Source organism: Etheostoma spectabile, chromosome 18, assembly GCF_008692095.1.
Source record: "Etheostoma spectabile isolate EspeVRDwgs_2016 chromosome 18, UIUC_Espe_1.0, whole genome shotgun sequence".
In the NCBI taxonomy this organism is placed as follows: domain Eukaryota; kingdom Metazoa; phylum Chordata; class Actinopteri; order Perciformes; family Percidae; genus Etheostoma; species Etheostoma spectabile.
The window spans coordinates 11,316,266-11,333,737 of NC_045750.1; the positions used below are offsets into that span (position 1 = coordinate 11,316,266).

The 17,472-nt window shown below is 40.4% G+C and overlaps 1 protein-coding gene across 5 annotated transcripts in view; it reads left to right on the forward strand.

The window, feature by feature from the left end:
- The first annotated feature begins 800 nt into the window (after positions 1–800).
- The window catches only part of adgb (androglobin), a 41,749-nt gene continuing 25,077 nt past the window's right edge, over positions 801–17,472 (forward strand). The window contains exons 1-15 of one of the 5 annotated variants that reach the window (XM_032542319.1): positions 801–1,032; positions 1,518–1,674; positions 1,813–1,905; positions 2,949–3,020; positions 3,237–3,413; positions 5,854–5,993; positions 7,989–8,075; positions 8,878–9,044; positions 10,909–10,985; positions 11,890–12,064; positions 12,485–12,578; positions 13,211–13,364; positions 15,840–15,885; positions 16,721–16,832; positions 16,998–17,061. In XM_032542319.1, coding sequence (XP_032398210.1) covers positions 962–1,032; positions 1,518–1,674; positions 1,813–1,905; positions 2,949–3,020; positions 3,237–3,413; positions 5,854–5,993; positions 7,989–8,075; positions 8,878–9,044; positions 10,909–10,985; positions 11,890–12,064; positions 12,485–12,578; positions 13,211–13,364; positions 15,840–15,885; positions 16,721–16,832; positions 16,998–17,061 — 1,686 coding nt within the window. In that variant the 5' untranslated portion in view covers positions 801–961. The remainder of the gene's footprint in view (positions 1,033–1,517; positions 1,675–1,812; positions 1,906–2,948; positions 3,021–3,236; positions 3,414–5,853; positions 5,994–7,988; positions 8,076–8,877; positions 9,045–10,908; positions 10,986–11,889; positions 12,065–12,484; positions 12,579–13,210; positions 13,365–15,839; positions 15,886–16,720; positions 16,833–16,997; positions 17,062–17,472) is intronic. The other 4 variants (XM_032542317.1, XM_032542316.1, XM_032542318.1 and 1 more) reach the window with 4 other exon arrangements.

Genomic DNA, 17,472 nt, shown 5'->3' on the forward strand with positions numbered 1-17,472 from the left:
TTTGTCTATTAGTGATTAAACTGTCTCTTTAGTGTAATCTAATTTATTTAAATGTGTGAAACATTTTGTTTCCGTGTGTGGATTTTATGGTTCAGTGTCCTAGCAAATGTTTCAGATTATAAAATTAATTGTTTTTTTACAGGCACAAATATGTTTGGGTTCAAGCCATCTGAACAGGTATTATACTCAAATGAACACATTTCTTATAAGCGTACTGCACAAGCAAAAATGCCTGGTGCAGGAGATTTCAGGTTCTTGGGATTTAGACCTAAAGTGGGATTAGGCTGATAATGCCATGCTGTATAACATGTTTCTTGCAGCAAAACTACAGATTGACAATCAAAATACTCATAATTCTTACTGCACTTGAAGAATGATCCAGTGGAAACATTGCTGTCAAACCTATCATTGAAAGCAGGCCAGATTATGAAAAGCACAGAATAATGGCCAATGTTCTGTAGTAAGACTCACACAATTCTGATAAGACACTTTTACAACAGTTTAGATTCTACCTAACCTAGCACTGAATATGTGCAGAGCCCCCACTGGTACCGTTATTTCTGATTTAGTTTACAAAATATAAGCCAAAATGCACCTTTTGTTATGCTTTTAGTGTTAACGTTACATTTTATTTAGATGGTTCCAGAAAAGTTTGCACCGCATTTTAAGGCTATATTTTGTGTTGATATTCTTGGATATTGCAATATTTTTCCAGTTTACATATAGGTTGTTTAATTTACGGTATTTACGTTTCTTTAAATCGATGTATTGTAAAGGAAAATCTATCCATCCCTCCATTTTGCCCGAGACCCCACCCACGTTATAGGTCCGTTGCTTCGCAACGAGTAAACTCTCAAGAGCAGACCAAACCAAGCAAAGGCAGCTCCTCCCGGGCAGGCTAACGCTAGCTACCTAACTTGTTCTTGGTCAATTAGCTTTCAGATTTATTAAACCAAGTGCAATGTCCAAGGCACAACCTAAGAAAAAGGAGTCATCTTCCAGTAAAGTATCTTTATCCGACCGACAGACGGAGTGAGTTTGGTTAGCTAATTTTTACAGCGTTAATTAAGGCTAGTTTTAGTTAGCATTAAAGTTAAAAACGTATTATCAAAATAAACTACGCTAGCGTTAGTGAACGTTAGTATATATGAAGCTTGCCAATTGTGACAGAACATCACATTTTAACTGTAATTGGTTTACTTGTGTTACGTAAATAATGTAACGTGACTGACGTTACCTATCTATCTAAAGTTATCAATCTATTTGTCTGTCTGTTTAGCTGCAAGGCATACGGCATGTGTGTAAAAAATAACCCAGTTCTGTGATCATTATGGCGAAAACATTCAGCCATTATTAGAGCTAATATCAATTCCACTATGAGAGGGTAAACAGGGATTTGGTGCGTTTACTCTTTACTGAATCTTTGGTACTGAGCTGGCTAATTTTTTGCTGAATATTGACAAAAGGGAAGCCAAGAAACAAATAAAGATATGAAGAGTTATGTGTCATTATTTCAGAGCAGCGTCCCTAGCTACTTCCTCTGAGAGCCTAGGAGGTGTCTGGAGATGCAGATTTCCCAATTGGCCTGAGTGGAATGATGCAGAAGTCAACAAGGAGAGATGGGACTCGAGTAAAGGAGCTGAAGATGGAAAGACAAGCAAGAGTCACAATGCTGTAAATCTGGAGTATAAAATATTGATATTTGCATCAGCAATGCAATGTTTCAAATCCACTTTACAAGTGACTAATTTTCACATAATGTTGATCTCTGTTTCTGTATGTCACATTCACTTTGTTTGCTTTTGTCTGCAGCCATTTTTTGAAGACCCTGAGGGAAAAATTCCCCTGCCTCCATCTTTGAAAGTGCATTCCTGGAAGCGTCCTACAGAGTTTATTTTCAATACGGTATGCTTCTATGTTAATTATATGGTTTCTGTAGTAGTACTGTACATGCCAAAATTCTACCTGTCTGCAACAATGACAGTTATTCCATGGCACTGTAAAACTGATAAAAATGGTTTATGCTTGGACTGTTATAGTATACCACATTATGTAGCATCAAAAACATGGACTTGCAAAGACTAAAGCATTCATCTCCTGTTTAAAAAAATATTGATTTATTGTTAATTAACTGTTGGTTGCAGCCATTAGATGGATCAACAAGTGCATTTCTTTGCCACACAGTGTGAAATGTAGTTAAGGAAATCAGCTCTGTAGTTGCCTCCAAGGAAGTTTTAATTGCATCACTCCACTTTTGTGTTACCCGTCACTCAATGCAGTATTGAGCAATTACTGGAAGCTTCCTGCTTTTTGAATTAGTCCTTGCCAGGTCACAAGCTGCCTTTTCACTAAAGATGTTAGAAGCATTTCATTAATTTCATACAAGAGGAATAGAGATTAATCAAAAAAGCAATCAGCTGTGCGGATGCAGGCAACAGCTCTACTGTGAAACTCTCGTTATAGAATTAATTCAAAATTTGGTTCTTACTTAGAGTTGCTGTGACAAAGGGAGAAAACTCAACCTCTCTTGAAGTGAGATCCCCTGATCTGTCTCACCATCACCTGACCTATTAATTAATTTTTAATTAGTAACACTGAGTCTATTAACTTGGATGTGAAATATTCATCGCAGACACAGTCTTGGGAGTATCATGGCAGGGTTAGACCAGTTTAAGACCTGGGATGAGTAGAGGAGTATTAAGTAGGTTAAATATTCATGTCCATTTTAAACAGGTGAGGCATGACAGCAATGTTCCAAAGCTGGCTAATCAATGTGTTATTGTACTGAATAATACTGAAATGTACAGATGCTACCACACGCTGTATAACAACCTTAGAGCATAGCGTTTTTCTGTCAGTCATCTGGCTGTGAAGGTGCTAAAGTTCTCAGGCGCATGTATTAATTTATGCCTACAATGAATACAGTGATCTGCTTTATTTTACTGTAGGGTCTCACCGTTGTTGAAAACAAAACAGCCTTTGACCTAGTCTCCCCCAATGATCATCTGATTTGCAGCGAGGTTAGTTTTCAACTGTTTTATACTTTTCAATGACAGGTATCAAACAGCACTTGGATACTGTAATTCATATGTCAGACATGGTGACGTTTTACTGACAGAAAGGGTTATTTTTGTGAATGATAATTGAGGATCCGTCCAATAGATTTAAAGATTGGTTGATAGTTGTTAAACTCGTAATTATTTTTTTCCCCATTCTCTCCTCCATCTTTGATCAAGCTGATGAGGTGGATCATCAGTGAGATCTACATTGTTTGGACGCTGCATAACAGCACATTTACAGAACAAGATGTTTGGAGACCTTGGGAGCACATCTACTCGTTGTGTAAAGTGATAAAAGGTCATGAGCCGCTCTACAACAACTATGGGAAATACGTTGTCAAACTCTACTGGATGGTGAGCCTGACATGCACACAAACATCCATTCACACATCTACTGTAAGGTTACTAAAGATTAGGTTTTTAGGAAAGTCAAACCTTCTGACATCACAATGACTCTTGTTAATAATACATTTTTTAGAGGCACACTTGAGGCAACGGATAACACAATATTGCATTTTATGAGGATGAGGATGGACTGAGGGTTGGACGGGGGAAGGGATGAAAAAAGCCTTATCCACTCAAAGCTCAAGTCAATCAGTCTTACTACTGTGCCAAAAGTGGCCTGGCTTCATATATTGCCTGATTTGATAAGTCTTAACACAAGTCAATTGCCCCTTAAGACCATTAGAGCAGGAACAATTCATACTGAAATTTATATATGAAAATAATTCATATTATGTGCAACTGTAAAGATTTTACAGGTTTTTGCCTCTAAATAAGGTTCATCATTACTTTGGGATACAGCTTAAAGATGCTGGCCTGAGAGTTTGTGTTGCTTGCCACAGATCTCTAAGTAGTGGACAATACATCATTGTGTCATTTCTGAAAGGGAACTTCTTCCAGCACAACAATTTGGGTCAGTGAGAGATTGAAAAAAATGGGAGAGCTAAAAATGATGGGGTTCTGTAACACTGCGAGTCTTGCCTTGACAAACAAGCATGACACGGTTGTAGGCAGCAGTCCCCGTGCCAACCATAGCACGCTAACAGATGGTTGTTGAGATGGTATGAAGCACCCAGCCCCCAACCACCCTTCCCATTTCCACTGTTTTCGCTGATAGGCTGCTCTCTTTCTCCCCTGCTCATGTGATTCTTTATTGTTCCACCCCAATCTTTTTTTCTTCCTTCTTGCTGCTGTAAATATCCATTCCAATCTCATTTTCTCACCCTGTTTTTCCATCATCCTAAAACTCGGCTTCTCCTTTCCTCTTTTTCTTCAGCTCTCCTCTAACTGGCCATTTCACACTGTATTTTACCCCATGTGCGAACACATTGAGCTCCTCCTTAGGGCGATGTTTTGACAAGAAAGTGAAAGAACAAGCAAAGAAGAAAGTAAGCTCGCCCACACTATGCACACTGCTCTGATAGATAGAAAAGATAGAGAGGCACAGCTGTGAACAATCAGTCAGATTATCACCTGCTCGGGCTGCTTTTTCTTACAAGCAGTGTGAAACTCCCCCAGACGGCCAGTAGACAGAACACACCACAGCCGGCATGTAACAAGCTCTGACACCAAACAGGATGCTAAGATGCGAGCATAATGTAGCTAATGCTAGGAGAGTTGTTAGAATGTGAAGCCCATAGATCTGAGATTTTAAGGTCATGAGTTACACATTGGGCTTTGATCATCTGAATCACACCTGTGGCACACTTTAAAATGGTAGGAGAAATGAGTTTACATAAGCAGTGGATGTGTTAGAAACTTGTATCCGTCATGGCCAATCACATCAGCTCCTCTTATTACCTCTAAATGCAGTTGTCACCCCCACCACAATGTACAGACTGTTTGGTAAAGGAGTTGAGAGTTCAGCTTCCTCTAACATGAAACTGCTATTTCAGTCAGAAACATTTAATTTAAGGAATTCACTGCAAATGGTTATAGAGTTCAATTCTGCAGAAAATGCTCTGTTCTTTTAGGAAACTTTCAAGGAATTTTGAGAATTATGCTGGGAGAACAAATTACATAACACACTGTAGTACAGAGTCAGTGAAACCTGTTCATGTACATGAATATTAGATCCTAGTAGAGTCAGCAATACCCAAAGGTTAGCACATTTTGGATGGATTTGGGGTGGTGGAGGGAGTTGAATGCAAGCAGTGTTGGCATGAAGTTATCAGCAAAATAAAAGTAGGTAAAAGAATGTTATGAAGGCTGCCTAGTACACTTGAATGTGTTTGATGTTACTCTCAGCTGATAGCGGACCAGAAGATCCATCAATGAGGCAATGATAATGAGCATAGATGAAACAGGTAATAGCTGATCAGTCGATGCAAGCACCGCTTAAATACTCGGCCTGAGGGTAACACTCCATTCTGGTGTGAGAGGTGCAAGTGTAAATATATACAGCAGCTCAAATATTTAGCAAAAAACAGCATTCCATCATTACAAATATTCTGTGAGATGATGCTTCTTTTTAAGCTGAATTGATTTTATTGGTGATTCTGAGACCCTGGTCAACATGTCTTGTCTTTTTTCTGTGCATTATCCACATGTCCACCTCTGCCACTCTAAAAAAATGCAAATTTTCCTTTATTTTGTTTTACTTATAAAGTGGTTAATAAGGTGGTGATCTGAGACCTGAGAGTGGTATCATTCTTCTCATCTAACTCTTGGCTATAAAGGAAATATATGTATTTCCCTTTAAGGTTTACATGACTTGCTAGAACTGCTATTTGAGGTGCATTGATTGTTAAACCGTATCTTCACTCACTATGTCTTCCTTCCTTTCTTTTAGGGTTGTTGGAGGAAGATAACAGTGGATGATTCAATGCCATTTGATAAAGAAAACAACCTGCTTCTTCCAGCCTCCACCCATCAGTCAGAGTTGTGGCCAATGCTGTTGGCTAAGGCTCTTATTAAAGTGGCCAACACAAAGTGAGTTACTGTACATTCCATAAGCATCTCAGTATGGCCAGAAGGAGTTGAGAAACAGTTACAATAGTCTTAAAGTAAGAGGGCGGAAGGACAGAGTCAAGCTTATTCCAAGTTTATACCCACTATGTAGCCTGCCTCTAATAGGACCACTGTAGAAATACACACTATGCACACTTCCCCTTTAATCTAACACTGTACACTGACCCTGCTTAAGTAAAGCAGTAGACAGTAAAGGATGTTACTATTTCTCAATTTCAATTGAATTTAAATGCAGTAGTTAACCTGGCATCTGGTAAGGATGCCTCCTGGGCGCCTCCCTAGGGAGGTGTTCCAGGCACGTCCAGCTGGGAGGAGGCCCCGGGGAAGACCTAGGACTAGGTGGAGAGATTATATCTCCAACCTGGCCTGGGAACGCCTCGGGATCCCCCAGTCGGTTGATGGTTGATGTGGCTCGGGAAAGGGAAGTTTGGGGTCCCCTACTTGAGCTGCTGCCCCCGCAACCCGATACCGGATAAGCGGTCGAAGATGAATGGATGGATAGTTAACCTGTAATTTGCAGTTGACAAAATGAAAGTAATTTACTAACTGATTTCTGAGAACATTTTGACCCTGTCAGATCGTGGACATTAATAAAATTCACAGAGCTTTATTTCAAAATTTAGTCAAGATCACAGTGTTTCCAAAGATACCAAATGTTTCATGCTGAACTATTAGGAAATGTTTATAAAATAATGCGCAACACACCTAGAATTTCCACATTTCATGTACTGTCAATATAGTTTACGGTGTAGGCTTTACTCTGAAGTTTTTGAAGATAAATTGTTATTGGAAATCAGGGTTCAGGAGGTTCATTTCCTGGTTGACAATTGCATACTGTACAGGCTGTATGAAATGAACTAAACTATTTAAAGCTCACACACACATGCACAAGAACCCCCACACAGAGTGTGTTTTGCTGACTTAGTCAAACCTTCACCTGACCTAATCTCTGCCCTGATCTGTCTTGAGTTTGGTGACAGACAGGCAGTGTGTGTGTCTGTGATGGGGAAACATGGCGTGTGTGAAGGTGGCTGTTTCAGTGTCCACAGAAGGTCGAGACATAAATGTTTCATCCAAGACAGGAAACAAAGGAGCCTTTCTCCTCGTGAATTTATGAACCATATAATTTATGAACCATAGTGAAAGTTCTTTGTACTGAACTAGTTCCAAACTTTGCCCCGGTGTCTGCTGGAGCTTCTCAGAAAAGCAGTTGTCTTTTTTTTTTTATATAAAAAGATGAATTTGAGGGCTCCGTCACTTTGGAGCTGAGTAGCATTTTTGTAGTGGTTATGGGCTGTGGCATTACTGATCAAGTTGTATTGATTTCCCTTCCTCGGGTATCATGACTGTGCTGTGGACTGGACAGGTTGGCAACAGAATCCCAAGAGGACCAATTAGAGCTGCAGCAGCCATCTGTTTAAACTGGAAATTGTGTGCTAAAGAAACATACACACACACTCCTTCAAATTAGTTCTAGAGACTTAAATAATAGGTGCATTACACATACCATAAGACACATTTCAAAATGTAGAACAGAAGCTGAGCCTGTATTCTTGCAGACTTGAACAAACAACAACGAGAGTCAATTCATCATTCGTTATTCGTGATACTTAAGTCTACACTTTTGTCACAAAGAAATGGCAAAGTTCATGGATGTCAGTTACCTTTGTTGTCTTCACTGGTGTCATCCCTTAACATCATGATAAAATAAAGACAGAGAACAAGAAAAACTGACAATCAATACAATCAATTCAAAGTCAATTGCATAGAAACAGTATTGCCATGAGTTTAACCACTCAAGCACCAAGCATATTATGTGCAATTTAACAAATTGAAACTGATCTCACAAGTTCCATTTGAGAACAGTGCCAATGCCACAATGGGTAGTTTGAAAGGAGTCTCTGGCTTGTTGCACATCTGTCTTTTTTAACAGTTCTTTGTATTGTTGTTTCTCAGTGTGGTGTCAGAGGTCTGCGGGCAGATGGGCGAATTGACCTTTATACACACCCTGACCGGCTGGAGCCCAGAAATCCGTCCTATTAGGTAAGATCCTTATTGGCCAACTCCAATCTTGTACTGTATTGTGTCTTCTTCTTTATATTTTCCATTGAAAGACTATCTAAAAAAGTGTACTATTTTATAAAGTATACTGTAGCAAAGGGAGCAAGAAAAGTGTATCTGTCTACAATGGTATAAGAAGTCTGAGGATTGGGGTTGTAAATGGATACAGAGATACATAATGTGGGGGTGGGGGGGGGGGGCAGCATGGAGTGGAGAATCTCAGCTTGTCAGTGAAGTGTAATTCTCTCTAGCTCAGCAAGTTAGCGGCTGTTAGTGAGTTGCCTGGGGAACCTATCAACACGTACAGGCACTTAACATGACATTGTATGTGTTTTGGATTGATTCAGTGACACATAAGTTTGCAGTCGCATGTGCATGTACCCACACAAATTTTACAGGATTACATAAATTCAAATTTCTGCTCACTGTCTAGTTATGGGACCCACACACACACACACACACACACACACACACACACACACACACACCACACACCACCACACACACGCACACACGCACACACACACACACACACACACACACACACACACACATTCTAATGTGCCCCCCTCACATTAGAATGACAGGATCAGGCTGCTTCATCACAGTTGTAATTTTGTATTAGAGAAGTAGACAGACAGTCACAAGCAAGCACATTCCGGTCCAAAAAATGCAGTTGGTGAACTTTAAAAAAGAAGTAAGAAAAAGAAGAAGTTATTTTAAGAAATATTATTTTGAAACTTTGTACTTTGTAACCAATTCAGATTTTTTAACCTCTTTTCAGGTCTGTATATTTGGGCAAAACCTGGGATTTCTTACAAGACACCATTCCCATATTTACACACCCAGATGAGAGTTTGCCGGAGACGAAGCCACAGACTGCAGATCCAGCTGCAGGGAGAGATTCCAGCTTTAATGACAGCAAGCATCAGCTGCCAGAGAAAAGTAAAGGTCTAATACTGCTACAGTTAGACAAACACACACACACACACACACACACACACACACACACACACACACACACACACACACCACACCCACCACACACACACACACACACACACACACACACCAGGACACACAAACATGGAAAGGCATACAATAACGCACACATGCATACCCTGAAACATACATCTCAATTACACACATTGCTTGCGCATTGAATTGAGTGAGTCAATTAAATCAATGATCCATTAGATTGCAATCATTTGTGCACATAATACTTTAATACAGCTTGTCAATTTATCAGCGGGCTGTTTGAAAATGTATATACAGTATGTCTGTTGTGTGTCTGTATATGGGCATTACTATATTTTTGTATATCTGCATGTGAATGCACAGTGTGTGTAAATCAGTATTTTCCTCCCTCTGCATAATTCTACTATGGATACCAATATACTACTATGGAGCATTACAATGAATATTTCATTGTCCAAAAGAAACTCACGCTTATCAATGATTCCATTGCCTTATAGCAGTAATAACGCTTATATTGTACCTTTTCAGTATTTATGGCTTGGTGATGTACTTTAGGACTGGAGAAAACCCAAAGTTCACTATCGTGCCATTCTTACGAATACTTCTATTTTTCAGCCAGTGCTCTTCTGCCTCTTTCCTGTTCTTTCAAGCATCACTTCCTGTTTTCCCATACTCATGTATTATGGAGCGTGAGATGGTTAATGCGTGTATGGTGGACTATAAATAAACCAGCAGAGGGAGCAGTGGCAGGGTGAATTATTTGGTGTTCCCGCAGGACAGAAGAGCCTCCCAAGTCAAATGTGGTTATGTGATGAAAGATGGATTAAAACGTCCTCAGAAAAGAGTGTGTGGCTTAGAGTTGTTTCATGTCTTTAAGGTTGAGCGATACAGTAAAGGCTTTATTAAAGTTCTACCCTTGATAACACACAACATTTAGGTATAAAAAAAAATTCCCATCAACATAAATGGGTTGCAGTGTGAATTACATTTCCTCTCTTGCGCTCTTATTTAGCCACCTGCCAATAATCTGTCCCTCGGTCCCTCCTACAATTTTACTTGTTGACAATCTTTTTTTAATTATTAAAGTGTTGGATATTACTAAAATGATTTAACGACATGCACGCACAAAGTAGTAATTCCTGAATGGAACTTTTATCCTTTAAGGGAAATGCATCACACAGTGCTTACATACATGCATGCAAACATAAAAAACCCTACACATTCTTTCTGTCTCACTCTTTTGGTGCCCGATGTCTAATGAAATGCATAAATCGCAATGCAGTTTGAGAACCACTTCTCTGTTCAATTCTTAATGTGTTGCCTTTGTATTAGTCTAGCAGTGCTCCCATCTCTCTTCACCATGGTATCTTCAAATTGATTTTACATGTCCCTTGGCCCATGTGGTCCTTATATCATATTCTCTAAGATGCACCATACGGGGGCAGGGCCATCCATAGATCACCTAGATTCTCTCTTGTTGCCTTATTTATACCTGTGGAGGCCAATAGTGCTTTCACTCCTCCATGGTGGCACTTTACATTGATTTATACATGTAACTTTTTATTCATCAGCTCTACTTTACATTGGTAGATGGCACTACGTTTCACTATATCAGTATGTTCAATTAGGGTCCGTCAATAATTTCTTCTCTCAGTAAAATCTATTATGTACTGATACAGTGAAAGTTCTACAATGTCAGTCATACTGTCAGAGTATATCATTTTTGCATACATGTCTATGTTGGTGTGTGTGTGTTTATGTGTGTTTGTGTGACTTTGCATATGCCTACAAGGTTTACCTGTACCAGTGTCAGTTTTTTTGTGTGTGTGTTTCTCAGGTTCCCCCGAGGTAGTGGTGTGTGCAAGCTACTACCCTTTACAGCCTCATAACAATTCCTGTGGGTTTGAACAAATGGTATGTCTTTTCTCTATTCCTCTTCTGTTGCTGGCTATGCATACATGTGCTTATTCAGTATAAGTTTTATAGTTCCGTCACACGCCATGAGAGACATTTGCGTCCATGAGATTAGATTTCACCTTCTGTAGATGGCAGTCAGATCTTCATTACAGATTTGGAAGCTTACAGTAGAGAGATTGACATTGTGATGCAAATACTATATAGTACATAGTAAAGGCAATCTAGCCAGAACGTCTACAGAAGCATTTTCAAAGATGTGAAGAAGAAGAAGAGCATACTCAACTATGATGTTAGGAGTTATATCAATGACCCTACGCCGTACAAAAGGTACATTTATGGTTTGTGTTGACATGCTCACTCATTTTTGTGTTGAACCATATGGATCCAATTAAATATAGAGACTTACACAAAATCTTACTCACACCAAATAATGATTCTACCTTTAATGTGAAAACATATAGATGTGTTTCAATACCTTTTTAAAATGTAAACTATATTGGTCATCTCTGTTATATGGCACAGTAATGTGAAAAATGTACTGAAGCCCCAAAATAACAGTGGGTGGTGGAGATGAAAGATAACAGTGCTTGTGACCTTGGGGCATGGTGTGTTCTATTCAGTTGCTTCACCTTAACAGGCTTGTTCAATTATTTACACCCATGCTAGGGCTAATTGGTGGACAGGATTTTCCTTTGTTGGAGGTGTTATATCACCTCCACTCTCTGATCTTGGGTCAGAATCCCCTTTTTACAGTTTAACATGATTAACCTGTAGAGTTGGTTACAGGGGACAGTAATGAGAGAAAATGTTACTCATACTCATAAGTTACTCATAAGTTACTCATAAGTAAGTACTGTATGTATGTTTATGTCTGTGCATCTGTCTATTTGTGGGCACACAGGCAAATTCCTCACAGTTTCTTCGTCGGTACGGTTTCTCCTTGCTGTACAGCCACATTGTCCTGTTGACCAGAACCCGGGCATGCCAGCTGGAGGCACCACCCAAACCTCCACCTATACCCCAATGGAAACTCATCCGCCCGCGGAAGGAGATTGTGGTCACCGATGAACCACAGAGTGCGTGAGAAACAGAGGAGGAGGCAGGAAATAAAAATGTTAAAATTAAGTTTGGAAAAAAAGGTGGTCAAGGGGGACACCAGGAGGAGGATGCAGGGGAGGATATCAAACAAACAGAAAAGCACAAATTATGTGATGGAGTGTAGGTGAATGTTCTAAATAAATATGACTAGAAAGGAAAGCTAGTGCTAATGCAGGAGATTTAGAACCTGCAGTACAGAGGGCAAACACTTCCGCATGCTGAAATGAAAAAAGGAGGATAGCTACAATAATTCTGTAATGAAAATAGCTGCTGGCTCAGGCATATCTGACATCAGCTGATCTCTCGGGTGAAACAAAAAATGCAGTAAGAAAGAGTCAGTGTGTAAAAAAGCATTGCTGGCATGATGTGTGAGGGTTTTTTTCTCTCTCTTTTTGCAGAGCTTTCTTTGTCAAAACTAGAACAGTTCATCGAGGTTGCCAGCCCTCTTCTCTTCTACCGTGTCAAGAGAAGTGCCGGCCCCATCCCGGAGCTGTATGTACACTTATGTGATCTAAGATTGAGAAAATTGAAAGAGATGAGTCTATTTTGTCGTCCTGCTCTTCCGGTAATTTAAGCGTATCGTATTGGTTAAAGAGTATTTTAATTTCTATAGCTGACCTTTGCTCTGACCTCACTGTAGAGGAAGGAAAGAAAGAAAACAGCCTCCATCTGGGGATAAAAAAAAGTATATTCTCATGATCACATTAGTCTTATCCCCATCTTCCTACTGTTCCCCCTGTTCTCCCTGCCACCGGGCAATGAAATCCAGGTAGCAGTTGAAGAATTCAAACTATATGGGCATATTTCTTTTTTATGCTTTTAATACAATGTTATAAAGATTTGTTCCCTCTTGACTATAACTATAATCACGGAAGTAAATGTTTGCCAACAATTCCTAAAATTAAAACAAATCACAGCTCAAAGCAGTGTGACGGGATAAATGCTGTTCCAGTGTCATTTGGTGTCTATAATGTGACATGCATGACTCACTTATAGACGATCTGGTGTATCGGTCCTAAATGTATTACCATGACATGAGATGCACGTATGTCATGATTATGATATGATGCATGTGCAGTATGTCCACATAGCATGCAGCATGAATACATGTCTTTGTGTGTCAGAGAGGCCAAGCAGAGTGCTCAGAGGAAACGTTCCTACGGATCCCCTCTGGTGTACATTGCTGAGAGAGAAGAGACTGAATGCCCAGAAGACTTTGAGCCTGATGCCGTTGAACGCACCACTAACTCACCAGCCAGCACAACAGACAAAATAGAGGTACACGGAATTACTGTTTCCTGGGGCAAAGAGGTGATTTATACATTCCGTGTGTGTGTGTGTGTGTGTGTGTGTGTGTGTGTGAGTGTGTGTTTAACATGTCACAGACCATTTTGTTGTTGAACCTCAATTGTGGTAACCCCAAGCTATTTATTAATTTAGATATGAGGCTCTGTGAAGCTCAGCTTAATGCCATTTATCCACTTACTAAGATTGTAGTAGTTGTCTGCAAAATTTTGTTGCATCTTTTTATTTCCTTGTTTCACCCCTCTGTCTACCCTGTAAGTATGCAGTTGAAGGCTCATCAGAGAGGCTCTGTGTGTCAGTGACAACAAGGCTGCCATCCCCCAGTCTCAAAGTCACTTCTGTTGTCTCCCAGCCAGGCCACCACTGACCAGGGGCACATCTGCACAAAAGAGAGAACCCATGAGGGAAGGGAGATTGGGGGGGTGTTCAGGGCAGCAGCAGAGAGACACACACAGCCAGACACAAAGACAAGTATAGAAGCAAAGATAGAGAGGAATAAAGAAGGGGGCCAACTGTACAGAAAAAGAAAGGAGGGGGACTAAAAAGTGGGAAGAAAGTGACAGTTGGACAGGGAGAGAAGAAAGCGGAGCAGGAAACAGAGGGAGATGGGAAAAGAAAATGGCTGGTGTGGGGTGGTGGTGAACGGGTTGCGTGGGTTTCATTCCGGGAGAGGTCGTGTACTGTGCTGATGAAAAAAGCAGTGCAATTAGATGGTGAGCCATCAGTGTCTGTGTCTCCTGGGGGGTTCATTATTACACTTCACTCCTAGCATAGAGAGAAAAAATAGAGTTCATATTAATCGCCCTCTTGTGTAACTGTGACCAGTTATAGAGCGGTTAGGCTAGGGCAGTATGGACACGCTAATTTGATGTGTCGTTTGATGTCTGTGTGTACATGCACTGACGTTTATGGGTTTGTGTATCTGTCATACGTGTGCCACATTTTTACTCAGTGTTTGTTACCGCTCTTCACAAGCACGTGCTGGGTCACGTGCTGAGGGGACAGCACAACAAGTGAGAAGGTTCTTTTTTTGTGCTGTTTTGACCCCTCCCTCTGTTTCTGTCAACCCTGGTCAACAGTATCTGCCTCTGTGCCTAGCTCCTAGGATATAAGAGGGTGGTTGCACATGATGTCCCTAATACCCTCAATGGCCTACTCACTCAAAATTAGGGTTGAATGAGTAACTGTTTTAGTCCCCAATATGCTTGGAATGTGGTTAATCGCTAAGTCACCAAAGCCCATTTGTGTTTTCTGTTTAATTGTGCCAGAAAACTACATTTCCCAAAGTCCAGTCTGGGCTCTGCAATTAATGGATATCCTTCTGCTTGATCTTTAACTTTGATTTTATTTGATATTTATCATTTATGTAAAATAGAGAAAATGTGATATCTGGAGAGAGTTTCTTGGGGAGCAAAGACTGGCTTTGTAAAATAAAGCCCCATGAAAGGTGGTATTAAAGTAATGCGCCTTTTTCCACGCATCAATCCGTAACTAATATGATCACAGGAAAAAAAATACATTTTCCTGACAAAGGAGCATCTTAAAATCCCAGGAGCCTTGTTTGTAAAATCTATCAATCTCCATGTCCTCTTACTGTACACAGGTAAGTGATCTAATAAATAGCATGTTGTGGGTGGACGGGACATGCCATGCTTTCGAGCTTGACTTGAGCCTTTACACACATTAACATGTTTTAAGTGTTGCTATTGTGGTAGAGAGGAGGGCAAGTGTGCCTTCCAATCACAATGCCTCTCTCCATCTGTCTGGGTCTCCGGGTACTTATTCAAATAAGCGGTGACTCACAGACACACACTCACTCTGACTCATCTTGGCTGGGGTTGTTTTGAAGTTACACAAAATAAAGCCATAATTCTTATTCAGAGTTGGTAATTTGTTGGACATTCACCAGGGATTTTTGCTCAAGGGAACTTCAAATGAAGGGGCCTGGCGTAATGTTCAACTACTTGATACAGGTGTACCACGTTTTGCACTTGAATCTAGCTTTGTTATCAAAGCAACAGTGATTGCCTTTTTCCAGGCCTCATCATTCCGTGCCTTGTATCAGACAGAAGAATATGGCATCTGAAGGATTTGATAAACTCTTTAGCTATATTTCTTTAATTTAGTTGGGCAGGTGAGCATGAAATCAGAGCTGTTGAGTAATTTCCCTCTAAGAGAAGTAACTAAGTGCTAAACAACATAACTCCCCATCTGTCACTGACAGTCCAACTAAATTAGAGCTGGTATTCCCTGGTGGTGTTTTTAGCAGGAGAGGAGAAGCCCTTGTCACATTAAACCGTGTCTCGTGTCCTTTGGTGTTTGGCGAGAATGGCGCGACGCCACAGCTGGCATGGAATCACTAGAGGGCGGAAGCGTATCTCTCGCAGTGTTACTCTAGCAGCAACACACTGTTTATCTCTCTGTAACTCTCTCTCTCTGTCCCTTTAGGTTACTGCAGAGGACAGGAAGAAGGACAACGATTACATCTCCAATGGTAAAAGCTGTTCCTTTGCAATGCTGAAAATAAACTGCACTATATCTGTATGCAAGATTGCCTTACCTGAAGTCAAATATTAGGCTACTAAAATGGGCATGTGATCATTAATTTTGTTTAATTGAAAATGAGGAATGTAGTGAAGGTCTTTATTATTGGTTGACCTTAGCAGCATCTGTGCAGCATTGTCCAATTAAAGTGATTACAAGTATTTACGTCTCTCGCTTCCAATCCCTCCATCTTTCTCTCCACACTTCCACCGGTTGGCCAAGACACTTTATATTGTGCCTTATGACAACTATTCAATTGTTGGATTGAATTCCTTGCCTTCTCTCTGCCCCCGTTTAGTTGCTTAGTAACACCTGCAGTTTAAGTTAGCGGACCACTATTGCTCAGCAGAGATACTGGCCCTCGCCGCCTCAGCTTTCTGATCAGACTTCTCTCTTTGAGACAAGCCTGAGGGGAAAGCAACTGTGTGTGTGTGCATGCGTGTGTTTTTGGATGTAGAGTGTGCACATGTCTATGACTTTTCGCTGCATGCATTGAGATAGTGGGAGTCAGTGAGTGGGAGTATGGATGTGCATGTGCGCTTACACCATGCCATTATGTGGGAGTTTGGCCAATTTGGCTCACTGTGTTTAAGATAACGATTTGAGTCGAGGATAACTTGTTATGAGTCACAAGAGGAAAGGCAATTTGTTACTCGCAGCATTTTAAAATGGGAGATTTCACCGGCAATTCTATATCTATTTTTTATTGGTATTTAACCACATGTCTAACCCAACAAAAATGTTTATTAATAACATTATTAATCACAAATTAATCTCCCTTCCAGATAGGCCCAAAACTGCTTTGGAGAGACCTGTAACTGTGGAACCCTCAGCTCCTGTCAAACCCATCATGCAGGAAACATGGGTCGACCTGAATGACTTCTCTAAATGCTTTTGGTGAGACACGCATGCACGCACACACAGACACAAATATGTACTTAATTACTGCAAACATACTGTGTCAATAGAAAAACATACAGTCGTGAAAAAAGGACGGTTAAGGGGCCTGATGTGATTAAGATAACACTCTAGTTATTAAAATTAGCTGTCTTTTTTCCCCAGGACTCTCTTGGTATTCCATAAACCACAAATCTACCCACATCATATCCAGAAATCTAATTTTAAGGTACAGTATGTATCACAAAATGTGACTTATTTCTGCATGTTCAGTTTCCAGTACTGGTACTTTCTAAGCTTTCCATTTCATTCCACAGCGCAAAGCCCAACGCAAGTGTCTTTGCTATTTTAAGACCGTCTAGTGCCTACGGCGTTTAAATAGCAAATCATTGCGCCCATGAGCGTGCTGATCTTACAGCGAGATGTGTTCAGGTGAATTCTTGGGGTATGGCTATCTTAAGGCAGTGGGACGTGATCCTGCCATTTACCCATAAATACCTGGTCTAAAATCAATAGCGTATCCTTTTATTGTTATTTTAACAGCCCATTAGTAAAATGCACCTAGGCTTATGCACAGCGCGCGCACACTATGCTTGTTACACACACACACACATACACACACACACACACACACACACAC